The sequence below is a fragment of the Coloeus monedula genome (genome assembly GCF_965178545.1).
Source record: "Coloeus monedula genome assembly, chromosome: 20".
NCBI lineage: Eukaryota > Metazoa > Chordata > Aves > Passeriformes > Corvidae > Coloeus > Coloeus monedula.
In genome coordinates, this window is record NC_138800.1 from 7,750,330 (window position 1) to 7,771,457 (window position 21,128).

The following is a 21,128-nucleotide window of genomic DNA, read 5'->3' on the forward strand; positions in this document are numbered from 1 at the left end:
CAGGTACTTTGTCTTATTTTTATCACAATAAGGTACCTCTTCCTTGGTCCTTAAGAGAGGGGAAAGAAACAGGTAAGTGCAGATTAGTGCGTTTAAAATCCTTTACTGCAACTTCACATATACACATTTTGTACCTTCAGTCCAGGTACAAATTTTGCCAAAATTAAATCAAAGGGTGGGTTTTTCCCCTCTGTCTCCAGTGAGCCAACAGTATTTATCCTTGTCCTCACTGTCCAGAACTGAAGGCTTTTTACCTTTAAAAAAAGAATCTGTAAGAAAGACAATACCGTAAGAAAAGAACTTTTAATAATCTAAAGCTAAAATGGTAAGAAAATGTATGTAAAATTCAGAGCATTAACTGAGCCTGGAGAAGTCTTTTTTCCCCTCCTTCCTCCACAGTCAGCTCTGTTCTCTCCCCTCCAACACCCCTCAAAACCAGCAGGTATGGAAACAGAGCAGAAGGCATTGGGGGGGATCTTTAAGGACATTTTTGATAACGTATTAAACACGTTGGGAACCAATCGAAACACTTCATTGTGCCAACACATACAAAAAGCAGAGGAGAAAGGCAGCACCAGTGGCTTAGCCCTTGGAGCCCTGCTCACTGGAAGAGGCTGCTGTGGTGCAGAACATCACGGGCAGACTCAAAGGTCAGCACTTCCTTGTGGAACTTGCTGAGCTGCATCTTTATTTTCTTCAGGGCAGGAGTTGATGCCTTCTTCTTGTAGCTTGTGCCTCTCAAAAGTTTATCTGCCAAGTAGTGCAGCCAGAGGACGTTGCTGTGTGGGTGATAGTCAGTCCAGCTGTTGGAGTTCTCCTCTTTCATCTGCCTGTAGATGTCAAACTGGTAGTCCCCAGTGCCTTGGAAGAGCTCCTCATCTGTGGAAAGGTCACAGAACACGGTCAATCCATCCTTCTCCAGGCGGGACAGGGTGTAGTCGATGATGTTGACGTGGATCCCTGCTGTGGGGATGCTGTGTGTTGCCCCATTCAGCACGTACTGAAGTTCTTTCACGTCTGTGTTTTTGACCAGCACGTTCCCCCAGTGCAGGTCCCTGTGCTCGAAGTGCAGCTCCTGCTCTGCCACTGCCAGGGACGCGGTGACCTGGTGCAAAATGCTTCTGGCTAATGCCACTGAGGAGAACTTGCTCCTCATGCGCTCCAAGTCCCTGCCTCCAAATTCAAACTCCAGGACCATGAAGAGCTGCTGGGCCCCAAAAAAGTCTGGTCGGTCATTTTCTGATCCTGTTTCTTCGTGGAATTTGTCCCAGGCTTCCAGGAGATACCTGGGATAGGGCCCTTGGACACAGTGCACAGAGTACAGGCTGATGAACCCCACAGTTCTGTTCACAGAGCCGTCAGACAGAAGACTGAGTTCTTTCGAAATTATTACCTCAGGCAGAATCTCCCCAAAGCTCTTCTGAGCTTCACCATTTATTTTTTCAGTCCCCTCAATGGGAATTATTTTTAAGGCCACAGGTCCTCTCTCACTGTCAATCTGGAACACCTCTCCAAACACCCCTTCTCCAATTTTCTTGCAATCTTTCATCTTATCTAAAGGAATGCATTCCTCAAAAGCAATAGGCCCTTCTTGGTTGCATTCCCCAAACACCTTCTCTGCATCTGTAAGCAGCAGCTCCAGGACAGAGGATGAATCCCTGGGAGCCAGCAGGACCATGGAGGAAGCAAAGCCGGAGCAGCCCTGAGCTTTCCCAGCAGACAGGCTGGCTTGGTACCCCGAAAGCTGGGATTTCCCTGAAGGGCTACAGAGGATGCTGCTGCAGAAACTCTCATCTGTGGTCACTTTCTTCTTTTTATGGAAGGACAGAGATGCTTGAACTCTAGCCCAGGAATAAGAGCCATTAAGGAGTGAATAGTCATTGTCTCTGACAGCTGCAGACATCTCCAGAGCTCCCTTCAGAGCTTGTTTTTGCCTTGTCTGGAGTCTGAAAAGGGAGTTACTGGGCTGCTGCTGTCTCTTGTTCTTGTGCCTTTTTGGACGGAACCTCGTGTGCCTGCCCCAGCGGCTGGCACTGAAGCCACTGATACAAGCTTTCCTGCAGGTGCTGCCCTCCCCAGGGAGGCCCTTGGTCCTTTTGTGCTTGTTCTCCAAGATTCCTTGGCGGCCCACGGGAGAGCCTGGCTGCAGGCAGGCAGGTTGAGCATCAGCCTGTTTGTGGAGCTCCATGCTTTTCAACCTCATCGGCACTTCCAGAGGGTCCAGGACCACCACCGGCACAAGCCGGTACTCCTTGGCTAGGTCTCTGTGACAGCTCGAGCTTCTTTTTGCCGAATTCCTCGTGAGATGATTTGGAACCTCACAGGTTTCCTCACAAGTGGCACTGTCACAGGGCTCAGGGGGCTGTGGCTCACCCTCAGTGGGGGCCAGCGCTTCCTGAGGAGTGCTTGGTGCTTTCTGTACGGACGGGAGAGCTTGTGCCCGGCAGGGTCCCCGCACCGACGACCTCAGAACACGGCGGGACCCCCGCAGCCCCAGCTCGGGCTCCCGGCTCCCAGCCGCGCCTTTTGGTCGGAACCATTCAGGCACCTCCTCCCCAGCATCCAGCAGCGACGGGCTCTGCCCGGGGCACCCCTCGGGCGAGCTGTGGGGCAGCCGCTGCGGCGAGCGGGAGTCCCCCAGCCCCGAGCCGCCCTCGATGGTGGTGCTGAGCAGCAGCGAGCTGAGCCGCACGGGCGGGCCGCGGCGGCGGTGCGGGGGGCTGTCGCCGAGCCCCGAGGCGCTGTCGGTGGCGGAGCTGAGCGGGTCGAGCGGCCCGAGGGCGGCGCGGCGGGGCGGCGGGGCCCATTGCGGGGTGCTGCACAGCAGCGGCCGCCGCGCCGCGCACAGCGGGCCCTGCCGGCGGCGCCGCGAACCGCGCGGCGGGGACGGGCACGGGGAGGGCGAGGACAGGGACGGCGGCGACTCCCGGCGCTCCTCTCTGCGGCGCTCGGGCTCTTTCCCCTGGCTCCACTTCTTCTTCCCCGCCGGTTCCCGCTTCTCCTTCCCCCGGCCCCGGGTCTCCTGTCCCCGCCCCCGGTTCTCCGGCTTCCGGTTCTCCTTCTCGGCCGGTTCCCGGTTCTCCTTCCCGGCCGGCCCCCGCGTGTCCTTCCTGCGGGCCCGCAGCCGCCTGGCCCAGGCGGGGTGCTTACCCACGGGCTGCAGGCGGCGCTTTTCGGGCGGCGAGAAGTCGGGGTCGTCCGACGGGCTGGAGCGGGCGCTGGAAGCGGAGAGGACGCTGGAAGCGGCGCTGGAGGCGGCGGAGGTCGAGCTGAAGAGGCGCTTGCGGTCCTGCGGCGGCGAGATCCATCGGTCGGGCGGCGGCAGCGGGCGCAGGTACCCGGCGCGCCGCGAGTAGGTGCGGAGCAGCCGCGGCTGCAGCGGCATCGCGGGGCCGGGGGGCCGGGCCCTGTGAGGGAGCCCGCCCGCCGTCCGTTCGAACGGGTATCGCGAGAGCGCGCGAGAGCGCCGGGGGTGGGGCCTCGGGAAGGCCACGCCCACCGCTCCGCCCCGGTGCCGCTCCCGCTCCCGGTGCTGCTCCCGGTGCCGCTCCCGGGTGTCCCGAGGTGCCGCTCCCGGTGCTGCTCCCGCCGCCGCTCCCGGGTGTCCCGAGGTGCCGCTCCCGGGTGTGCCGAGGTGCCGCTCCCCGGTGCCGCTCCCCGGTGCCGCTCCGGGGTGTCCCGCGGTGCCGCTCCGGGGTGTCCCGCGGTGCCGCTCCGGGGTGTCCCGCGGTGCCGCTCCCGGGTGTCCCGCGGTGCCCGGCGGTGCTGGCACCGGCTGCTAGTGCGGGACACCCCCGTGGCAGCCTCCCCGTGGCGTTTCAGGACCCCCGGGATGGGCGGTGCCCGCGCTGCTCCGTGCACGCTCTGAGACGCGTCGCTGCGATGGCGGAATTCGTTGGTTTTGTACCTGTATTCTACAGCTGTGCGTGGGATACACCTGTGTGTGGGATACACCTGTGTGTGGGATACACCTGTGTGTGTGTACACGTGTGTGTGGGATACACCTGTGTGTGTGTACACGTGTGCTGTACCTGGGTACAGAACGTGTGTCGCTTTACCGGGAAGCTGGGGGGACACCGGCACGCGTTTCCCCGGGAGGCTGTGGCTGCCCCAACCCTGGCAACGTTCAAAGCCACGTTCGATAAAGCCTTGAGCAACCTGCTGGGGTTGGGGGAAGGTGTCCCTGCACATGTCAGGGGGGTTGGGAATAGATGATCTGTTAGGTCCCTTCCGACCCAAACATTCTATGATTCTATGTATTCATGTATTTTACTCGTGTGTTAAAAATACGGTGTATTTCAGGTATATCGCACCCCAGGTAGACCGAGGGCCGCGTTCAGCTGCCGTTCCCGAGGGCAGGGTGTGCCCTGCACTGCAGTGGAGTCGCTGCTTCTCCACGTGTGATGCTATTCCCTCACCCCGCAGAGCAAGCGGGATGTTTTATTCATCTCCCGGGAGACACCCAGGGCTTAGCAAAGATGCTGCAGCTCTCCTGCTTCCCCCAGGAGTTGCTCCTCGTGGAATGACTCTTAAAGCCCTCCAGGCTTTCGTGTCTCAGTGCCGCAGCTGTAGCTCAGGTTGTGGACACGGGACACAGCTTGGTGGCAGCACAGCACTGGGCGCTTCTTGCAGTCTGAGCCAGGGGGTGCTGGAAAGCAGCTGATGTTCTGTTCCTTTCGTTTCTTTTTCTGTTGTTCTTAAAAAGCGGAGCTGTTCTGCTGATCCCTGGGAAAATCAGGGGGAAATGATCTTCAGCAGAGAGCTCTACCTGGGCCTGAAAGAGGAGAACCTTAAGGCTGAGGTGTGGGGATCGCACAGGCAGCTTGGACCTTCCCTTGGGGCAGCAACAAGTCAGAAATCCAGATGGTTTTGCTGAGCCTAGAGAAGCAATCAAGTCCCAGAGTTAAATTCTGGACCTTTTTTCCTGCCTCTGAATTTAGTGAAATCAAGTTTTCACTGTAGGACAGAAGCAGAGGGAGGATATTTGCTACTGCAGAGCAGAAGATTTTTAGGGTTCCATATGGAACTCTTGTACAGATGCAGCTAAAGCAGAGGCCTCCTGTTCTTTCAGGGATTTCATAATGAATACTCCCCTTTCCCTACTGAACACAGGGAAATCTTTAATTCTTTAGTCTGAGAGACTGACACTGGTGATTTATCAGCTGCAGGTTATCAGTAATAGTAATGTGGAGGGTTTGGGGAAAGAAGATGCCTGGCCAGACCTTGTGTTCTTCCAGTGAAATGATCTCAGGCCCCCCTTTGTGGATTCCAAAGAAGGTCAAGGATGGACACTTGGTAGTGTGTTCCTTTCTCTGTCTCCCTATTTTTGTGGTTGTTTTATTTATGTTTGGTTGTTCATTAACCCCACAGATCTAATGTGTATTTACAGACAGCAAAAGATTAAACAAAGATCTCTCATTCAGACCTTCAGAAGACAAAAGAGCCCCTGTCTCCTTTGGCTTAACCAATATTGCCTGGTGGAAAAAAAACAATCAATCTTCCTCTCCTTTATTTTTCTACTTTCTTCTCTGAAATAAGCTTTCTTCATTATTTGGATGCCTTTTGTTGTCCCTTATGGCTCTCAAGGAGGTCAGCTCTTGCAGTGGGTAATGCTATTTTCCTTTTTAGATGCTTTTTCTTAAATGCATTACAGGGTTCTGTGACTTGTAATTTCCGGCGAGTGCCATCGACCATTTAATTCTTTGCAATCTCTGCAGCAGATGCCAAACACATTTGCAGTAATTGGATGGCACTTAAGGGATTAGTCAAGACTGCCAAGACTCAACTCATCCAAACCACAGCTGGCTTTTTGTGCTGTTTCCATGGGAGCCTTGCTGTGTCTGCTTCTAAATTTATTTGCAATCTACATTTTGAATAAAATCCCCTGTGCAGAAGCCTCGTGACCTGTCTGTGTGGCCCTGACTCTGTGGCAGTGGCACAGCTGTGGCATCTCCCTGTAAGACAGAAGATTTGCAAATGACCCTCTTCAGGGTCAGGAACCATCTGCCCCCAGCCAGGTGAAGGAGCTGGCAGCAGTTTGGGGGCCAGGTTTTGTGGGCAGACGAGCTGCTGCAGATCTTCCAGAGGCCTCAGAGCTGCCAGGATGGTTCATGACCTTTCTGCCTCATGCAAAGGCAGCAGAGGGTTTGCAGAGCCACTTCTTGGTTTCATCACTGTGGGCCCCCTCACTGACCCAGCTTTGCATTTCTTCACAGCTTTGTGCTTCCCACAGGAGGACAGGACGTGTTTTGTGATGCTGCTTTGATCAGGGATGACACCAGCTGCTTATGGCTTTCTCACATGTCAGGAATATTCCCAAACCTTGGGTTTCCCTCAGCACATTCAGAAGCTGCCAGGTTTGTGTAGGACTGGGAATGCAGTGCCCTGGGGCCTTGCAGAAGAAAGTGAGTTCAGCTCATCAGGAGAAGGGTGTCAGTAGTTCTTCATTATAAAGTGCAGGGCACTGACATAAGGGCATCAGGGATGAGCCATGGAGTGCTTTGCTGGGCTTGAGGGCCTGTTGGGGCAGCTTTATTTGGGGGGTAATCGAATTTCAGCTCTAAAGAGACATTTCCTGTCCTTATTTCCTGTCAGGGTGAATGAGCTGAACGATGCTGCACTGGCTCTCCCACTCCCAGCTTGGCTAAGCTGGCTCCAGTTGGTCTGTGCAGCACAGCTGGGACACATCAGCCTCTTGCTGAACTGGGAACTGGTTTAGAACATCAGGGTCATGCTGGTTTGGAGCAGACCTCAGGTGAGGTCAGGTGCCAGGCTGAGGGGGCTGCTCAGGAAACTTTTTCCTCTGGGGGTCAAGTCTGAGTAGTAGCTGTGTTTTCCTGTGACTGGAAGGAGTTACCAGCTGGTAATTCCAGGGAGGAAAGGTCAGAAGCCTTATTCTTTCTAGCTGTTTCTATGAGGAAGGTGAAGGAAGGGGATGAAGGTTTCTCCCCAGTACTTGAAGTAAGGTAAGACCTGGCAGAGGTATCAAGCCAGGACCAATTTCATGTCTTTGTGTTATCCAAGAAGTAAATACTGACCTGTTGGGTGTATTCAAGAGCAGGGTTTCACCTTTAAACCAGTGGTTAATGTGAATACAGTTTTTATTAAATCCCTTCAGCTTTCACGCTTTGATTCAACATTCTTCTCTTATTTCCCAGGGATGCTTTTATTGTCTGACTTTAGGAGGTGAATTCATTGCAACACAGCACTGCTGGTCCAGCTATCCTTGCACTCAGTCTCTCAGCAGTGTTTTATGTGCACTTTTATTAATTTCTGGTACTGAATCTACCTGATTCAGTGCCAGCTCTCTCACAGAACAGGGCGTGATGGGTTGGTTTCATTAGATGTGCGCTATTTTTCCTTCCCCTCTGATCCTCTTCCTCAAGCACTTTCCCTTCGTGGTTTGGGGGACTGGAGTGGAGAAATGCACCAGGTAATAATAACAACATTCCTGCACTCTGTATAGGAGATTCAGGACTTGGGAGGAACATGGAATGCATTCAAAGGCTGAAAATGGCTCTCCTGGAAATGGAGGGCTGAATCAAAGACAAAATATATTCTTCAACTTTGGCACTCTCCCATTTCCCTTCTCTTCCTTCAGACAGTTCTGGGTGCTCCTGTGGACTGTGACAGAAACTCTTCCCACAAGTTCCCTTTCCATTGTGGCTGGGTGTGCAGCTGTGCTGGTTAGGAGGATAAAGAGAGGCTGATTTACCCTGCCAAGTCCCAGCCAGGATTACAGGAGAAGCTGAACAGAGCATTTTTCACCGTGGGCTGCACACATTTCTTTGTCCTTGCACCTGAACCCATTGCCTTCAGAGAGCAGCTCATGCCTGATGTCACTGATTTCTGTGGGCATGAGCTGTAGTATGAAGGAACTTCCTCTCTCAACTTGTCTGACTCTTCACCTTGGCTTTTTGTAGATGTTGACTGACAAGTATGACAGCGTGACAAGAAACCGCTAAAGGGGAGAGCTGACCTCTGCATTTTCTCCTTTCATTTCCTTGCCAAATCTCCTATTTACCTCCTCCCCATCACTCTGCTATTTCAGTAGCTGCCCTGGCGCCTGTTTCTAAGAGAAGATGGATCTGCATCACTCAGACATTTACTGCAGGAGCATTTCAGTGCTGGGGAAATGTCTCAGCATTTCTGAGTCAGCCTTCGGGAGCCGATGGGTTCTGTAGCACTTGGCAGCAGGGTGGGGACCACGGGGACAATCGGTGCCTAGGGGTGATCATTTGGCACTGGAAGTGAACAGGAGGAGTGCCCAAAACCGGCATTTCAGCAGCTGTGGTGAATCACGACTGTCCTGGCCAGGGCTGTCTGCCACTGCCTGGAAAGCACATGCTCTGTTTGGGTGAAATTTGAAGATATTATTGGGCTGATCTTGAAATCTTCCCATGCCACAGCGTCAGATGCAACCTTGCAGCGTTTCAAATGCCCCCAGATCGGGGCAGAGGTTGAAACTTTAATTTTCACAGTCCCTTCAGGTGGCATTTAGAGGCTGAGATAAGCTCCAGGGAAGCTTAACACTGACAGGTGGAGGAAAAGTAGATGAGGAGCAGTCTGGGCAGACAGGGATGTGTATCCTATGAGTATGTGTGAATTCTGAGAAGGCAATCACTGTCAGCAGTGTGAGGAATTACGTACAGGTACAGGTGTGGCATGGTGGGAATGGAAAAAAAAGGGAAAGGAGGAGTTTCAGTCCTGGAGGAGAAATCCTCCCTGGGAGAATTCCCAGACTGAGCAAACAGCCTTTGAGGGAAGGGAGCAGAACTGGGGGTGTTTTTTCATGGGAAATTCAGGATGTTGAACTCAAAAAGGGAAATACCTTGCAGAGAAGATTTGGCCTCTGTCCCTTGAGACACTAGGTTATTTTTATCTTTAACTGATGACAATCAGGCTTTGTTGGGTTATTTATCCCCCTGCTGTGAACGAAACTGCTTTCATTTGAGCACCCACAGATACTTTGACAAACCCAGCAGTAGACTTGATTTCCAGGCAAGAAAAGAAAACCAAGGTGGTGAAAAACAGGTGATAGAAACAATACCTGTAAGAGCATGCCACAAGCTAAATTTTTGCAGCAACAGCATTGTCAGCAAAAATTTGGCTTGTGCTGAGCAGTATTCTGAGGCACATTTGATACAAATGGAAACTTTTTATTCCAAAACAGCTACTGCACCAGTGCTTCTTCTTGATGCCTACAAAACCACAAGAAAATAACAGTTTTACCTTCACTTTCTTGTTTTAATTTCAGTGATCAAATGTGGTTTACACCTTCAGGCCACACCTGGGGCAGAACATTACTCGCTCTAAGGAATGTTTCTTTTCTAACATTTCTCAGATTAATTGACAGTGTAAATCCTTTCTCAGATTAAGTGACCTGGTAAATAATTACAAAGGCTCAGGGCAGAGCTGCTCTGGCAGCTACCAGGTTACAAGGAGGCCACAGGCAGGTTTGTGTTCTAGTTTTGCTGGTGCTGGAGAAAGGTTTCTTTCCTTTTGCAGAGAAACTCTAGGGATGGCTCTGGGATGAGGGATAAAATCAGTGTTTTGTTCCTTATGACGCTGGTTGTGATTCTCGTGTGATTTGGAGCAACTTCATTAAAAACCAGATCCATCTGTTTAAATTCAACATGGAATTTAAGGAGGACGAAAGACAAAATTTTCATAAAGCCTGTGATCATGAGAATGATTTTTCCAGGGAAGGGAGTTGTGCAAGGCAGTGGCTTTATTTTTCTGACTAATAGAAATAAAAGGAGATACAGGAGCACAGTAACTGTTAATGACAAAGAAAGGTCAATTACAGGGAAATTATGTTCCTTCAAATGAATTTAGCCATTACTGGCTCCCTCTGTAATTCATTGTTGCAGTGAGCTGGGGAGCAAAGGCAGCTGCTGTGTCACTGGACTCTCGATGGCCTCGTGCTGTTGGTCCCTCATGACCCAGGGTGGAATTGGGGCAGCCCCAAAAGCCTCATCAAACTGAGATCTGGAGCTTTCACTGTGTGGAGGGGCCTTTGGGGTAAGGTGAGACAGGCCTGGCTGGGAACCTCTTGCCCACATTGCTTCCTGAAACAAACCCAGGCTGCTCATCCTGTCACCTGTGCTTGTTTCCCCAGGCCCAGTTCCTGGAAATCGTTGATTTACCCTCAGGCACATGCAGAATCTATTCATTAGTTTCTTAGTTTGGGTTTTGGTGTGAAGGTGTGGGAGCCAGGCAGGTGTTTTGGGTGACTGTCAAGGACCCTGGTTCTCATTGCTCATGCAAACATTTAAGAAATCAAAAATGTAACCCAATGTGTTGTCATCCTGTAAAGGCTGAAGAAAGACCTTAATCATTAAGAAATAGTGAGAGACTGTAGCTGTGTCCCCTTGGATGCTGCAGCTGAGCTCTGCTCTCTGGGGACGGGTGACAGGACCCGAGGGAGCGGCTGCAGCTGTGTCAGGGAGGGTCAGGTTGGATGTCAGGAAAAGGTTCTTCCAGAGGCTGGTGGGGCACTGAACAGGCTCCCCAGCGAATGCTCACAACCTGACAGAGCTTCAGGAGGTTTTGGACAATGCCCCAGGCACAGGGTGGGATTTTTGGGGTGTCTGTGCAGGGCTAAGAGTTGGACTCGATGATTCTTGTGGGTCCCTTCCAGCTCAGCACGTTCTGTGATTGTGTGAACATGGCTTTACACTAGAACACATTTCATTCTGGGCATTTTGGAGGGGGGGAGAATGAAACCTGGGGGCAAAACTGAGTGGGGAGAAGGGCTTCCCCAAGGGATGAATCAGCTGAAAAGCAGCTCAGGAAGGATGTGACTTAGTGCAGCTGCTGGATTCTGACTGAGCTGCTGCCGGAGAGCAGCTGAGGGAGGGAGGGAGGGAGGAAGGAGGAGGAGATCAGGGCTGGTGTGTCAGGTTTCCGTGCACTGCACGTGTGGGTGGTGCGAGCTGTGCCTGCTCCAGCCACCGAGCGAGCCGGGAGCATGGGGCAGGTGGCTTGGAAGGCTTTATTTCTGTCTCTTTTCGATTATAAAACGGAGAAATACGTCATTGCAAAGAACAAGAAGGTCGGGGTCCTCTACCGAGTGGTGCAGCTCTCCATCCTGGCTTACCTGGTGGGGTAAGAATCACTCTCTGCTTCGTATTTTGCTGTGATAAAGATGAATTAGGGTACTCTGCATAGCTGTGCCTGCTGATTTTAATGCAGGTAATTAGACAGGTTTATACACCTGCATTTTGTAATGTCTAGTAGATTATAGCTGATTTTTCACCTGCTAGGGATGGGTAGATTCAGCTCTACCTTTCAGATTAAGCTCGGGTTAAAAATAGACCCAGTGACTATGGCTTTGTACTGCATTATTTATGCCTTTATTTCTATATCTTGTGGGAATGATGCCAAACCTTAACACCAGACTCATCAGGAACAACGAGCATTAATGGCCACGCTGCTGAGCCTTGGGGCACACCTGGGTTTTCTGCACAGCACCATGACCTGCTCAGCTCTGGATGGAAGGGAAGCAAGCAGAAAGTGGGAGATTTCTTTGCTGGAGTGGGCTGCAGCAGCCAGGCTTGTGGGGGCTGAGGCAGCAGGAATGTCGGCTGCCTTGCATTCATTTCAGAGCAGGGTGGCTTGGCTCAGGAATAGCTCGGGAAAGGCCCAGTTCTGCAGCAGGCTGGTCACACTGGTGTGTAATGGGCACAGGGATCGTCCCTGCAGGCTCAGACCTGGAATTATCCAGCCTGTGCTGTTGATTCCTGGGTTTCTGAGGCTTTTAGGATTGTGACAGCCAACTCTGTTCCCTTACTGTCTGTCCCTCGCTGTCTGTGCTTCTGAGTCCCGTCACCTTTCCCACACCTCATGTTTCCACTGATTAAATATAGCAGAGTCATTTTTATGTGCCAGGCGTATTTATAGAAAGCTGTGCAGCCCCAGAACCTGCTCTAGTGAGCAGAGCACCAGTGAAGCCTCAGCAGTCTGGCATGGACTGGCTGAAGGTGGAATCCTGTGGATAACCCTGCCAAGGACTAAGAGGGATACAGTGTGGACAGGGAATGGCTGTTTTCCTCCCTTGGCATCTATTGCCTCCTGCAAACCCTTGGCACTGTCACTGATGGTCCCTGCAGTGGCTCCTTTGTGGCTGGGGCTTACAGGAACATGTTCCTCTTCAAAGGCTGGCTTGGGGTTGGGATCATCAAAATCTTCTGGATTACTTCTTGGGTGCAGCTGCCATTCCTTCATTGATTCACTGCAGAAAAGGCAAGGGTCTGCTTCTGAGCCCTCCTGGGAGAGGAAGTCAGTGTTCTTGGGAAAAGTAGGAAATTGCCGGGGTGGGGAATGGTAATGTGCAGGTTTGTCACACGTGGCAGGTGAAGGGCTGTGTTATAAACATTATTATAATGTGGCTTCTCGCAAGTATAAAGGTAGATATTATATAATGTTAGAAATGCTTTTGCTGTGTGGAGGTAGTTTTCTTTCTTTTTAGCAAGAATGTTAGCAAGTGTGAGCAAGCAAGATAACCTCCAAGGGAGCAGAGGATGAGGCCCAAGGAGCTGCTAATCAACACTTTGTCCAGAGAACAAAAGGGCCCAAAGGCTGCTCCGCCCGGAGAACCCAGAGCCGCTATCACGCTCTGCCCGGGGGGCAAAGAGGCCAAAGCTGCAATCAGCCCTGACTGTCTGGAGAATTAAGAGATCCACCCTACATTCGACTCTTACCTAGCGGGCCCAACCCCAAGAATCAAAAGAAATAAAACCACAAGGCAGAAGACTACCACGCTCTAAAAAGGCGAAACCAAGGAGTGGCCATGCAGAACAGCTCCAGGAAAAGTTTGAATATGAATAGAGAACAGACAGTAAAAATGGTATAAAAAGGACTCACCTCGAGCATCAGGTGTGCTCTTGGCAGAGCGCCAAGGCACCCGGCCGTTATCCCTTTGCTTTATTTTATGTGTCTCTTATTGTCTTTATATTAAACCCTTTAAATTCTCACAGGAGAGTGAACCTCGTTTTTCACAGCTGTGTGCTGCCAGTGCTGCTCAGCCCCTTCCCCTCCTCATGGGCAGGAGAGCCCTGCAAAAGGGAGCTGTGCCACAGAAATAGCCTCTCTCCCTCTCCCAACCTGCCCCAGCACCCTCAGCTTCTCCAAGGGTGATTTATTGTCCTGGCAGGTGATTTTAGCAGTATTGTGGGGGAGCTGGAAGCATTTCATTTAAGCCAGAGGTTTTCACCCAGGGAAATGGAACTCCTGCTGCTTTCCAGTGGGGAGAAGTAAGCAAAGCCTTCCCTTGGACTGCTTGGCAAGGCAGCAGTTCTCCCAGGGTGCAATCAGGTTGTTCCCATCACAATGGCTTACAAAAGACCCTGTATCCAGCTGAGAATATTCCCTCCAGGTTTCTGTGAGGAATACCCAGCTCACCTGCAGGAGTTTTATCTCCCCAGCCGTGCTCTGTTGCTGACTGGCAGTTCAGTGGCACATGTGAAACCAACCACGCTCTCCCCTGCAACAGCCTGTATTGTTTTTCATCTTGAGAACCACACAGAGCCCTGCTCTTCCTTTGTCTTGCTGAGGTTGCTGAGTGTAGCACAGACAGAGGTGGGAGGCTTTGGTTTTTTACCTCATGGCCTGATATTACTCATTTCTCCCCTGCTGACAAGCACAGCTTGTGTCTAAGAGTTTATTTTTTATTAGCAGTAGTACTTACAGACGGTTTGGTGTTATTGGCATGTTTTGGTTTTACCTTGGTGTGAATTTCTGTCTGACTGATTCCCTGACCACATCTAACGCCGCTGTGTTCACACAGGTGGGTGTTTGTTGTCAAGAAAGGCTACCAGGACACAGACACATCCCTCCAGAGCTCTGTCATTACCAAGCTAAAAGGGGTGGCCTTCACCAACACCTCGGAGCTGGGGGAGAGGCTGTGGGATGTTGCAGACTATGTCATCCCTCCCCAGGTTGGCATCACCCCCTGCTCCTGTCTCTGCCCGGGTGGGTGCTGAGGTGATTTATCCGGGTCTTTCCTGTGAATTAGCTGGAGCTGGGATACAAGGAAGTAATGCTGGAAGGGGTTTTCTGTTGTGACTTTTTATTTGAGATGCTGGGGTGCTCTGCTTCCCCCTAGGACCGTGGGCTGGCTTTTATGGTTGTGTGTGCACCCACAGCGTGAGGGAATTCATCCAAACAAATCTCCACACAAAGGGTGATGTTGTATCTCAGCCTGAAAAGCTTCTGGAGAGAGGGGGGTTGTTCTCTTCTGCAGAGAGCTGCACCCTCCCTGTTACAAGTATTTTAAAAGTAAACCAGGTTTTCTAACTGTTTATTGCAGGGTGAAAGCGTCTTCTTTGTCATGACAAATCTGATTGTGACCCCAAACCAAAGACAAGACACGTGTCCTGAGGTAGGAAGAACTGAGCCCCTTGACCCCCAGACCCGTGCAAAACCAGGGGTAAGAACTCACAGAGGACACTTCTGGAGCAACAAAGAAAGGAAGGATGAAAAACAAGTGTTTTTTTCCTGTACTGTAATACCTCAGTAGGGAGATTACTGTAAACCTGGGAGGCTCAGCTGTCTTAATTTCCAGAGGTGCTGATCATGTAGAGCCTTCCTGACTTTAGGTGGTGTTGGATTTCTTCCCAGCTGGAGATGAGACCTGGCAGTGATTGCTCAGGGTTAGGAAAGGCCATGGGAAAACAACTTCAGGGTAGTTATGGGTAGAGGAGACTTTTTAAGAGCCCCATCCTCTGTAGGGATGTTTGGAATGGGCTGGAGCCCGGGGGAGGAGGTCTCTGGCTGTGCAGGAAGTGCTGTGTCCACGGAGCATATGGATTTTCCATGTCACAGCCCGGAGCACAGCTGGAGTGGTCAGGGCACTGCTGTCCTCTGGTGGCCGTGCAGGGGCAGATTTGGGCCAGAGAACTTCGTGGCTTAGATCCAAGGTAGGGCTATCTTAAAGCAAAGTGGCCTCCTGCCTGGTTTTGGTGAGTACTAATGTTGGTTTTTTTCAGTCTGTCTCTCTCCAGACTGAGCAGAACCCAAAACCAGGACAGTGTGAGTGAATCCTGGTGCTCCTGGTGGTGGGATATATTCGCATGGCGCCCAGTTACCAGTTCAGCTGTGTGGTTTTAGTGCTCATACAGAGCATTCACCCCACGTCAGCAGCACTTTCTCACCCCTCCAGCTCTGGTGTCCTGTCACACTGTCCCTTGTGTCCTTTTCCACTTTGCAGAGTGCCAGCATTCCCGATGCCCTGTGTGACAAAGACACCGACTGCCTGGAAGGGGAAGCAGTGGTGGCTGGCAATGGTAAGGGAAGGCTAATGTCCCTCTTTGTGCTGTGTCTGGTGTCCTTCAGAGGCCTCAGCCTGGTTACACCCCCTGATCTCTGATTTCAGAGAGCACCAAGGCCTTTCTTTTCTTTCCTCTCTTTTATTAAGATCCCTGCCTTGCTTGCAGCGGTGGCTGGGCCAGGGAACCCCAGGCTGCTCAGAGACACAAGAGGGTGTTTGTTCCAGCTGAGAGGCCCTTTCACAGCAGGGAGGAGAGGGAAAATCCTCTATTTTCACGTGCCCTGTAGGCAAGGAGGGGAGGTGACTGCTTGGTGTGACCTTTTCTGTGATGTCTGCTCGCAGGGGTTAAGACTGGCCGTTGTTTGAAAGACAGGGACAGCACCAGAGGGACTTGTGAGATACTGGCCTGGTGCCCAGTGGAGAAAAGATCCAAGCCCAAGTATGTCCTGTTTCCAAGCTTGAGTTGCTTGGCTTGTGTGTCACTCAGGGCAGTTCCTGTGTCCCCTCTGCTTGCGTGCTTGCTCGAATGTTGGCTGTTCAGTGCAGGAGGGGGCTCTGCAAGGCCCCTCTGGCAGGACTGGCCCTCTGCTCCCCTTGCTTTGTTCCCTGGCTGTTCCCAGCTCTCAGGTCCCCTGAACCTGCACGCTCCTCACCAACCCCTTGCTGGCACTGTGGGGGAAGTGGCACGGCTGGCCTGGTGCCATCCAACCTTTTGGATGAAGATGCTTCTAAAATGGCAATTCAAGATTTCACATGTGTGCAGGGTATGAAGACAGAGAACAAACCCTTCTCTTCCAGGAAACCACTTCTGGGCAGTGCAGAAAACTTCACTGTTTACATCAAGAACTCCATTCGCTTCCCCAAGTTTAAGTTCTCCAAGTAAGTGCACGGGTTCCTGAGCTGCTCCTGCTCAACAGATATTCCCCCTCCTCCAGAAAAATGAAGTCCCTGGACAAGGCTGGCAAAAAATGCAAATTTAAAAATATTTGTTTGCCTTTGCTGCTGCAAGATGAACAAACTAAAGCAGTGTAGAAAGGTGCGTGTTCTGGTTCTTGTCCCGGGCTCAGATAGGCATCTCTAGCATCCCTTTATTTTTCCCTTGAGAAAACCAGGTGGCCCTGAAGCAGTATGGCAACCTGCACCATGCGAGCCCAGATTCAGCTGGCCAAATCCTTTTCTGGCCAGGAGGTCATTTTTGGGGAGACAGACTGCTTTCCCCAGGCCAGCAGCAGAGACACTCGCAGGGTGACAAGGCTGGTGTGCACAGAGGGTGTTGGAGAAGCCTTTTGTCTTTGTAGGCCTGGTGTAGGCTGTGAAGGCAAGGAAAGAGGGAGACAAGGTGGATTTCCCTGTTTCCTGCGTGCAGGATGAATGTGCTGGCAACTGACAACGAGTCCTACCTGAAGAGCTGTCGCTACAGCCAGGAGCATCCCTACTGCCCCATCTTCGTGCTGGGGAACATCGTCCGCTGGGCTGGGGGCAACTTCCAGGAAATGGCCTCAGAGGTAGGAGTGCCCCTCGGGCTCATGTGTGTTCCCAGCTGGCTGTACTGCTCACTGGGAGGCTGTGAGGGGTCACTGCCCAGGGAGCTGCCTCCTGTCCAGGCTGCAGTGCTTAAAGTCAAGCTGGTCCCATTTATCCTGTCCCCAGGGAATGGGGGTCCTCTAAAAGAGCTGGTTGGGTCAGTTATCTTCTATTCAGGGCTGCCCAAACTGCTGCTCTGCCACTGGGGATTCTTTGTTTAATTTCAGTGTTACTACACTCTTGGTTTAAACCCAGAACCCTGGAACTCCGTCCCTGCATAAAAGATCATCTTCCCCACTGAAGTGTGGAATGAAATCAATGTCCTGGGCTGAGAAGCCTCAGGATACCAGCACAGGGAAAAGTGGGGTTGTAGAGTACTAATGGGATTAATATCACACACCTGAACTCAGCCCAGCCAGGCCTGTGTGCCCCCTTGTCTGTGACCAGAAGTGCAGCTGTTTCTTGTCCCTGGGGAAAACCTGCCCAAGGGTCTGACAAATTTGAAGACACTTTAACTGAACTAAGCTTAAACAACTCACCCTGTCTCTCTCTTTTAAGGGTGGTGTGATAGGAATTCAGATTGAATGGAACTGTGATCTTGATAAAGCCCCTTCTGAATGTAATCCTCACTATTCTTTTAGCCGGCTGGATAACAAGTCTGCAGAAACATCCATCTCTTCTGGGTACAACTTCAGGTGGGTACAGAGGAGGGCACAATGCAGTACCACAGCTGGGCTGGGCTGCTTGGACTTGTAGGTGCTGGAGGTTGGCAGTGGAGTGGCACCAGCCTGTACCAGCCACTGCTCCAGCCAAGCACAGAGTGCTGCAGAGGAGGGAGGGGGGAAGGGAGTGCTCCTGGCAGGCTAAAGCTCGTTTTGCTAAGGGAACAGATCTGTTTGAAGAGATTTGTGAATTCAGAGGGGCAGGTGGACCTAAACCCAGCATTGTTGCATTCCAGGTTTGCCAAGTATTACCGGGATGCTGAGGGGGTCGACTACCGGACGCTCATTAAAGCGTACGGAATCCGCTTCGATGTGATGGTGAATGGCAAGGTGAGGCCCCAGGCCAGAATGTCCCAGAGCCTGGAGAGAAAGAAGGTGGGGACATTTCTCAGTGGGAAGGCAACTCTGGGGTGAGACAGCCTCTCTGCCTTGTAGGAAAGGGCTTTTCCCATCCGTCCATGTGGAGCTAACTCTGTGTAAGAGAGATTACCTGCAGTGCAGCTGAGCCTGCAACTCCTCTACTTAAAACCAGGCTCATGTAAAGCACTGGGCTTTACATGAAGAAGTAAATGTGCCCCAGAGACTTGTTTTCCATGTGCAAGCACTGCAGAGAAAAAGGAAACCTAATCCAGGGATGATGCAAGCTCAGAAATGCAGCCAAGGACAGTTGGATCTGAGACACACAGACCTTCAGCCTCCAAGATTGTTCACTGCAAATCCCCTGTGGTTGTGCCTGTGAACAAAACACACCCATGGGGCAGCAGCAGCTTCCCCAGTGTAGTACCACACCCTTGAGTTTGTTTTGTGAGTTGTTCTCTCAGTGGTGATTTCATGACCTTTCTTCTTCCAGGCAGGGAAATTTAACATCATTCCCACCATTATCAATATCAGCTCGGGGCTGGCACTCATGGGAGCTGTAAGTGAATGTTGTGTCTTAAAGTAACATATTGGGACCCAGACCGAAAATGGGATGAAAATGGGATGGGGTGTTGAAATCTTTTCCAGCAGAATCTTTACTATTCTGACTACTCAGCCAGATGTGTGTCTGTGTCCTGTCTTAAAGGCATTTATTAATGTACCTGGCACCTAAAACACCTCCACAGGGGGTATATAATATATATATGCCCTGGGAAATGCATGGAGAATGAAGGAAAGTACTGCTTCTCCAAGTTATTCTTTAATTAATGTTCATTTCTAATGAGATCAGAACAGTTCCTCTCCCATTTCAAAGATAAAACTCAAGTTCTTTCCTTTTGCAGGGAGCTTTCTTTTGTGACCTGGTGCTGCTGTATCTGATCAAGAAGAGCAACTTTTATCGAGGCAAAAAGTACGAGGAAGTGAAGTAAGTGGGCCTGGATTTGTGTTAAAAATCATGGCTTTTTGTTATGAGTGATAGAAATAGGAAGAGATACAGCAGCACAGTTCCAGGGAAATAAATTCCTCCAAATGAGTTTGGCCAAGTTATTGGCTCCCTCTGTATTCCTTGCTGCAGTGAGCTGGGGAGCAGAGGGAGCTGCTGTGTCATGGCTGGACTGGCAATGGCCTCGTGCTGTTGGTCCCTCAAGACCCAGGGTGGAATTGGGGCAGCTCCAAGAGCCTCATGAAACTGAGATCTGGAGCTTTCACTGTGTGGAGGGGCCTTTGGGGTAAGGTGAGACAGGCCTGGCTGGGAACCTCTTTGCTTTCTGAAACAAACCCAGGCTGCTCATCCTCTTTGTCACCTGTGCTTGTTTCCCCAGGTCCAGTTCCAGGAAGTCCTTGTCGAGCCCTACGCTGAACGGGAATCAGAGCCCAGACCAGCTCGGCACGCTCTAGGCACAGCAAAGGCTCTGCCAGCTGGACTCATGCTCCAGGAAAACCACACAGGTGTGGCACCACACCAGCACTGGGAGGTGGACATACCCCAGATCAGGCCTACTGTTACCAGGATTCCCAGAGGAAAAAGCCTCCTCTAAAGACTGCCTTTCTTCCCTAAGATTTCTCTGGTGTCCTGAGCTTGCAACAGTGTGTCATCACTATGGATTTATAAAATGATTTTTATAAAAGGACAAAGAAGGCACCAAAGGAATGTTTTCATGTCCACTGATAGATATATCTGTACTTATGCCAATAGCCAGCATTGTCCTGTGGCTGTGCTTTGCTTCCATGTGCAGAAAAGCTGTGATGGGAACCACCACTGGCACTTTGGGAAGGGCTGAAGCTGAAATCCAACCTAATTCCTGCTCTGCTGCCTTGGCAGCCACCACTTCCAGCTCCTGCCTGGCTGATGTGACATCAGGTGTGAAGCAGCAGGACTGCTCTGCTCAGGAAGTGCAGGGAAATGTGGCATTGGAGCAGCTCTTGGAGCTGGGGAAGGGGCTGTGACCCTGCAGGACCTGAGGCAAGGGGGGACAGTCACTCCTATGGGGGGTTCATGCACTGGAAAGCAACGTGGCCCTGGAAGCACCTGCACAGGTTCTGCCTCCTTGGTTCAGTGCCTGGTTTCATTTGCTCAGGATTGTCCTTCCTGCATCACTTCCTGGTTTCTCGTGGTGGGGAGATCTGGATGGGGCACTCAATGCTTCTGTTTCTCACAGCACCCTGGGCTGTGCTGCAGACTGAAAAGGGCAGCTCTGCCAGTGACACAGGCCTTGTCAGCCTCCTCCAAATACACCAACAGCAGGGGAATTTAGAAGCCATCTGCCTGCTACTTCAACACCAGTAACCTCCAGGAAATACAAGTGGGGATGTAATCTCAGAAAAGGGCTTATGGAATATCATTGTGTTCTGTAAATGCTGCCCCATCACCACTGACTGGGAGCTGTCCTGATGAAGATTAAATGTGTCTGTGCACTCTGTGAATACCAAGATTTAAAGGGCTCCTGCTGCAGCATCTGAGCGTGGCCTTCAGGGAGCTGCTGCCATCGAGTGTCTGCACAAATGGCACCAGCAGCTGCACCCACCTCTGCTTTAACTTCTTTAAGGTGGTTACTCTGAGGTACAGCTTCATCCTCAATTAAAATTTACCTCTGTTAGCAGCAGCAAACTCTGAACCCAGTCACTGATAGCAAACCCCACCCAGTCTAGTTCCCTCCCTCTGCTTCTGTGTATGGAGGCAAAAATGGGGCTAGAAAGTAGAATTAAACAGCAGAGTTCATTTAGGATAAGCCATGTACCTCTGGTGCTCTGATCTCATCTAAAACCTTCTCTCCATGTCAGAAGTTTCTCCTCTAGGCAAATACAAGTCACCACATGGGGAACTGCTCGAGAGTTACCACAGGCAGCCCAGGCTTTTGACTGTCAGGGTTTAATTCGAGTTGAGTAATTTCTGGATGGTGAAACACATGGTGAACCCCCTGCATGACATCAGGGCCTGGCACAACTCCTGGCGACCAAGCAGCTCCTCCTAACGTGCAAAGCTCAGTGTGCTCTGCTGAAACCATTGTTTTAACTTGCCAAAACATCCTCTTGTTGGAGGACTAAAGCTGTTTCCTGAATCTAAGTCCTCAGGCCTCGCAGATCCCCTAGAACGTTTCCTTTCTTTATACTGTGTAACACGATTCCTACAACCCCTGCTGTTAATAAAACATAACCAGATTCCTTCTCAGGAGCTCGTTTCTTGACTTTGACTT

At 51.3% G+C, this 21,128-nt stretch overlaps 2 protein-coding genes across 3 annotated transcripts; one reads left to right on the plus strand and one right to left on the minus strand.

Annotated features, from left to right (window-relative positions):
• Window positions 1-601: 601 nt before the first annotated feature.
• On the minus strand, window positions 602-3,385 carry HASPIN (histone H3 associated protein kinase; the record flags this gene model as incomplete). Its single annotated transcript, XM_082294639.1, has 1 exon — window positions 602-3,385. One exon carries the CDS (start codon window positions 3,383-3,385, stop codon window positions 602-604), a length of 2,784 nt encoding a protein of 927 aa, XP_082150765.1.
• Window positions 3,386-10,971: 7,586 nt separating this feature from the next.
• Window positions 10,972-21,099, plus strand: P2RX5 (purinergic receptor P2X 5). 2 transcript variants are annotated; one of them, XM_082294904.1, is made up of 12 exons: window positions 10,972-11,109; window positions 13,790-13,940; window positions 14,312-14,431; window positions 15,212-15,287; window positions 15,614-15,710; window positions 16,070-16,150; window positions 16,638-16,776; window positions 17,354-17,490; window positions 17,754-17,847; window positions 18,368-18,433; window positions 18,777-18,859; window positions 19,257-21,099. In XM_082294904.1, the coding sequence occupies exons 1-12, from the start codon at window positions 10,973-10,975 to the stop codon at window positions 19,330-19,332; spliced, it is 1,257 nt and encodes a 418-aa protein (XP_082151030.1). In that variant the 5' UTR covers window position 10,972; the 3' UTR covers window positions 19,333-21,099. The 2 variants fall into 2 exon arrangements, with proteins under 2 accessions (XP_082151030.1, XP_082151031.1); XM_082294905.1 differs by having other exon boundaries at window positions 14,312-14,383.
• Window positions 21,100-21,128: the final 29 nt, after the last annotated feature.

What these genes read in the sequence shown, in the direction of transcription:
- P2RX5 (XM_082294904.1), top strand. Translation starts at nt 10,973, where the DNA reads ATGGGGCAGGTGGCTTGGAAGGCTTTATTTCTGTCTCTTTTCGATTAT. An exon ending in CCCAAGTTTAAGTTCTCCAA is followed by an intron (nt 16,151 to 16,637) that starts GTAAGTGCACGG and finishes TCCTGCGTGCAG; the next exon opens with GATGAATGTGCTGGCAACTG. An exon ending in GGCTGGCACTCATGGGAGCT is followed by an intron (nt 18,434 to 18,776) that starts GTAAGTGAATGT and finishes TTCCTTTTGCAG; the next exon opens with GGAGCTTTCTTTTGTGACCT.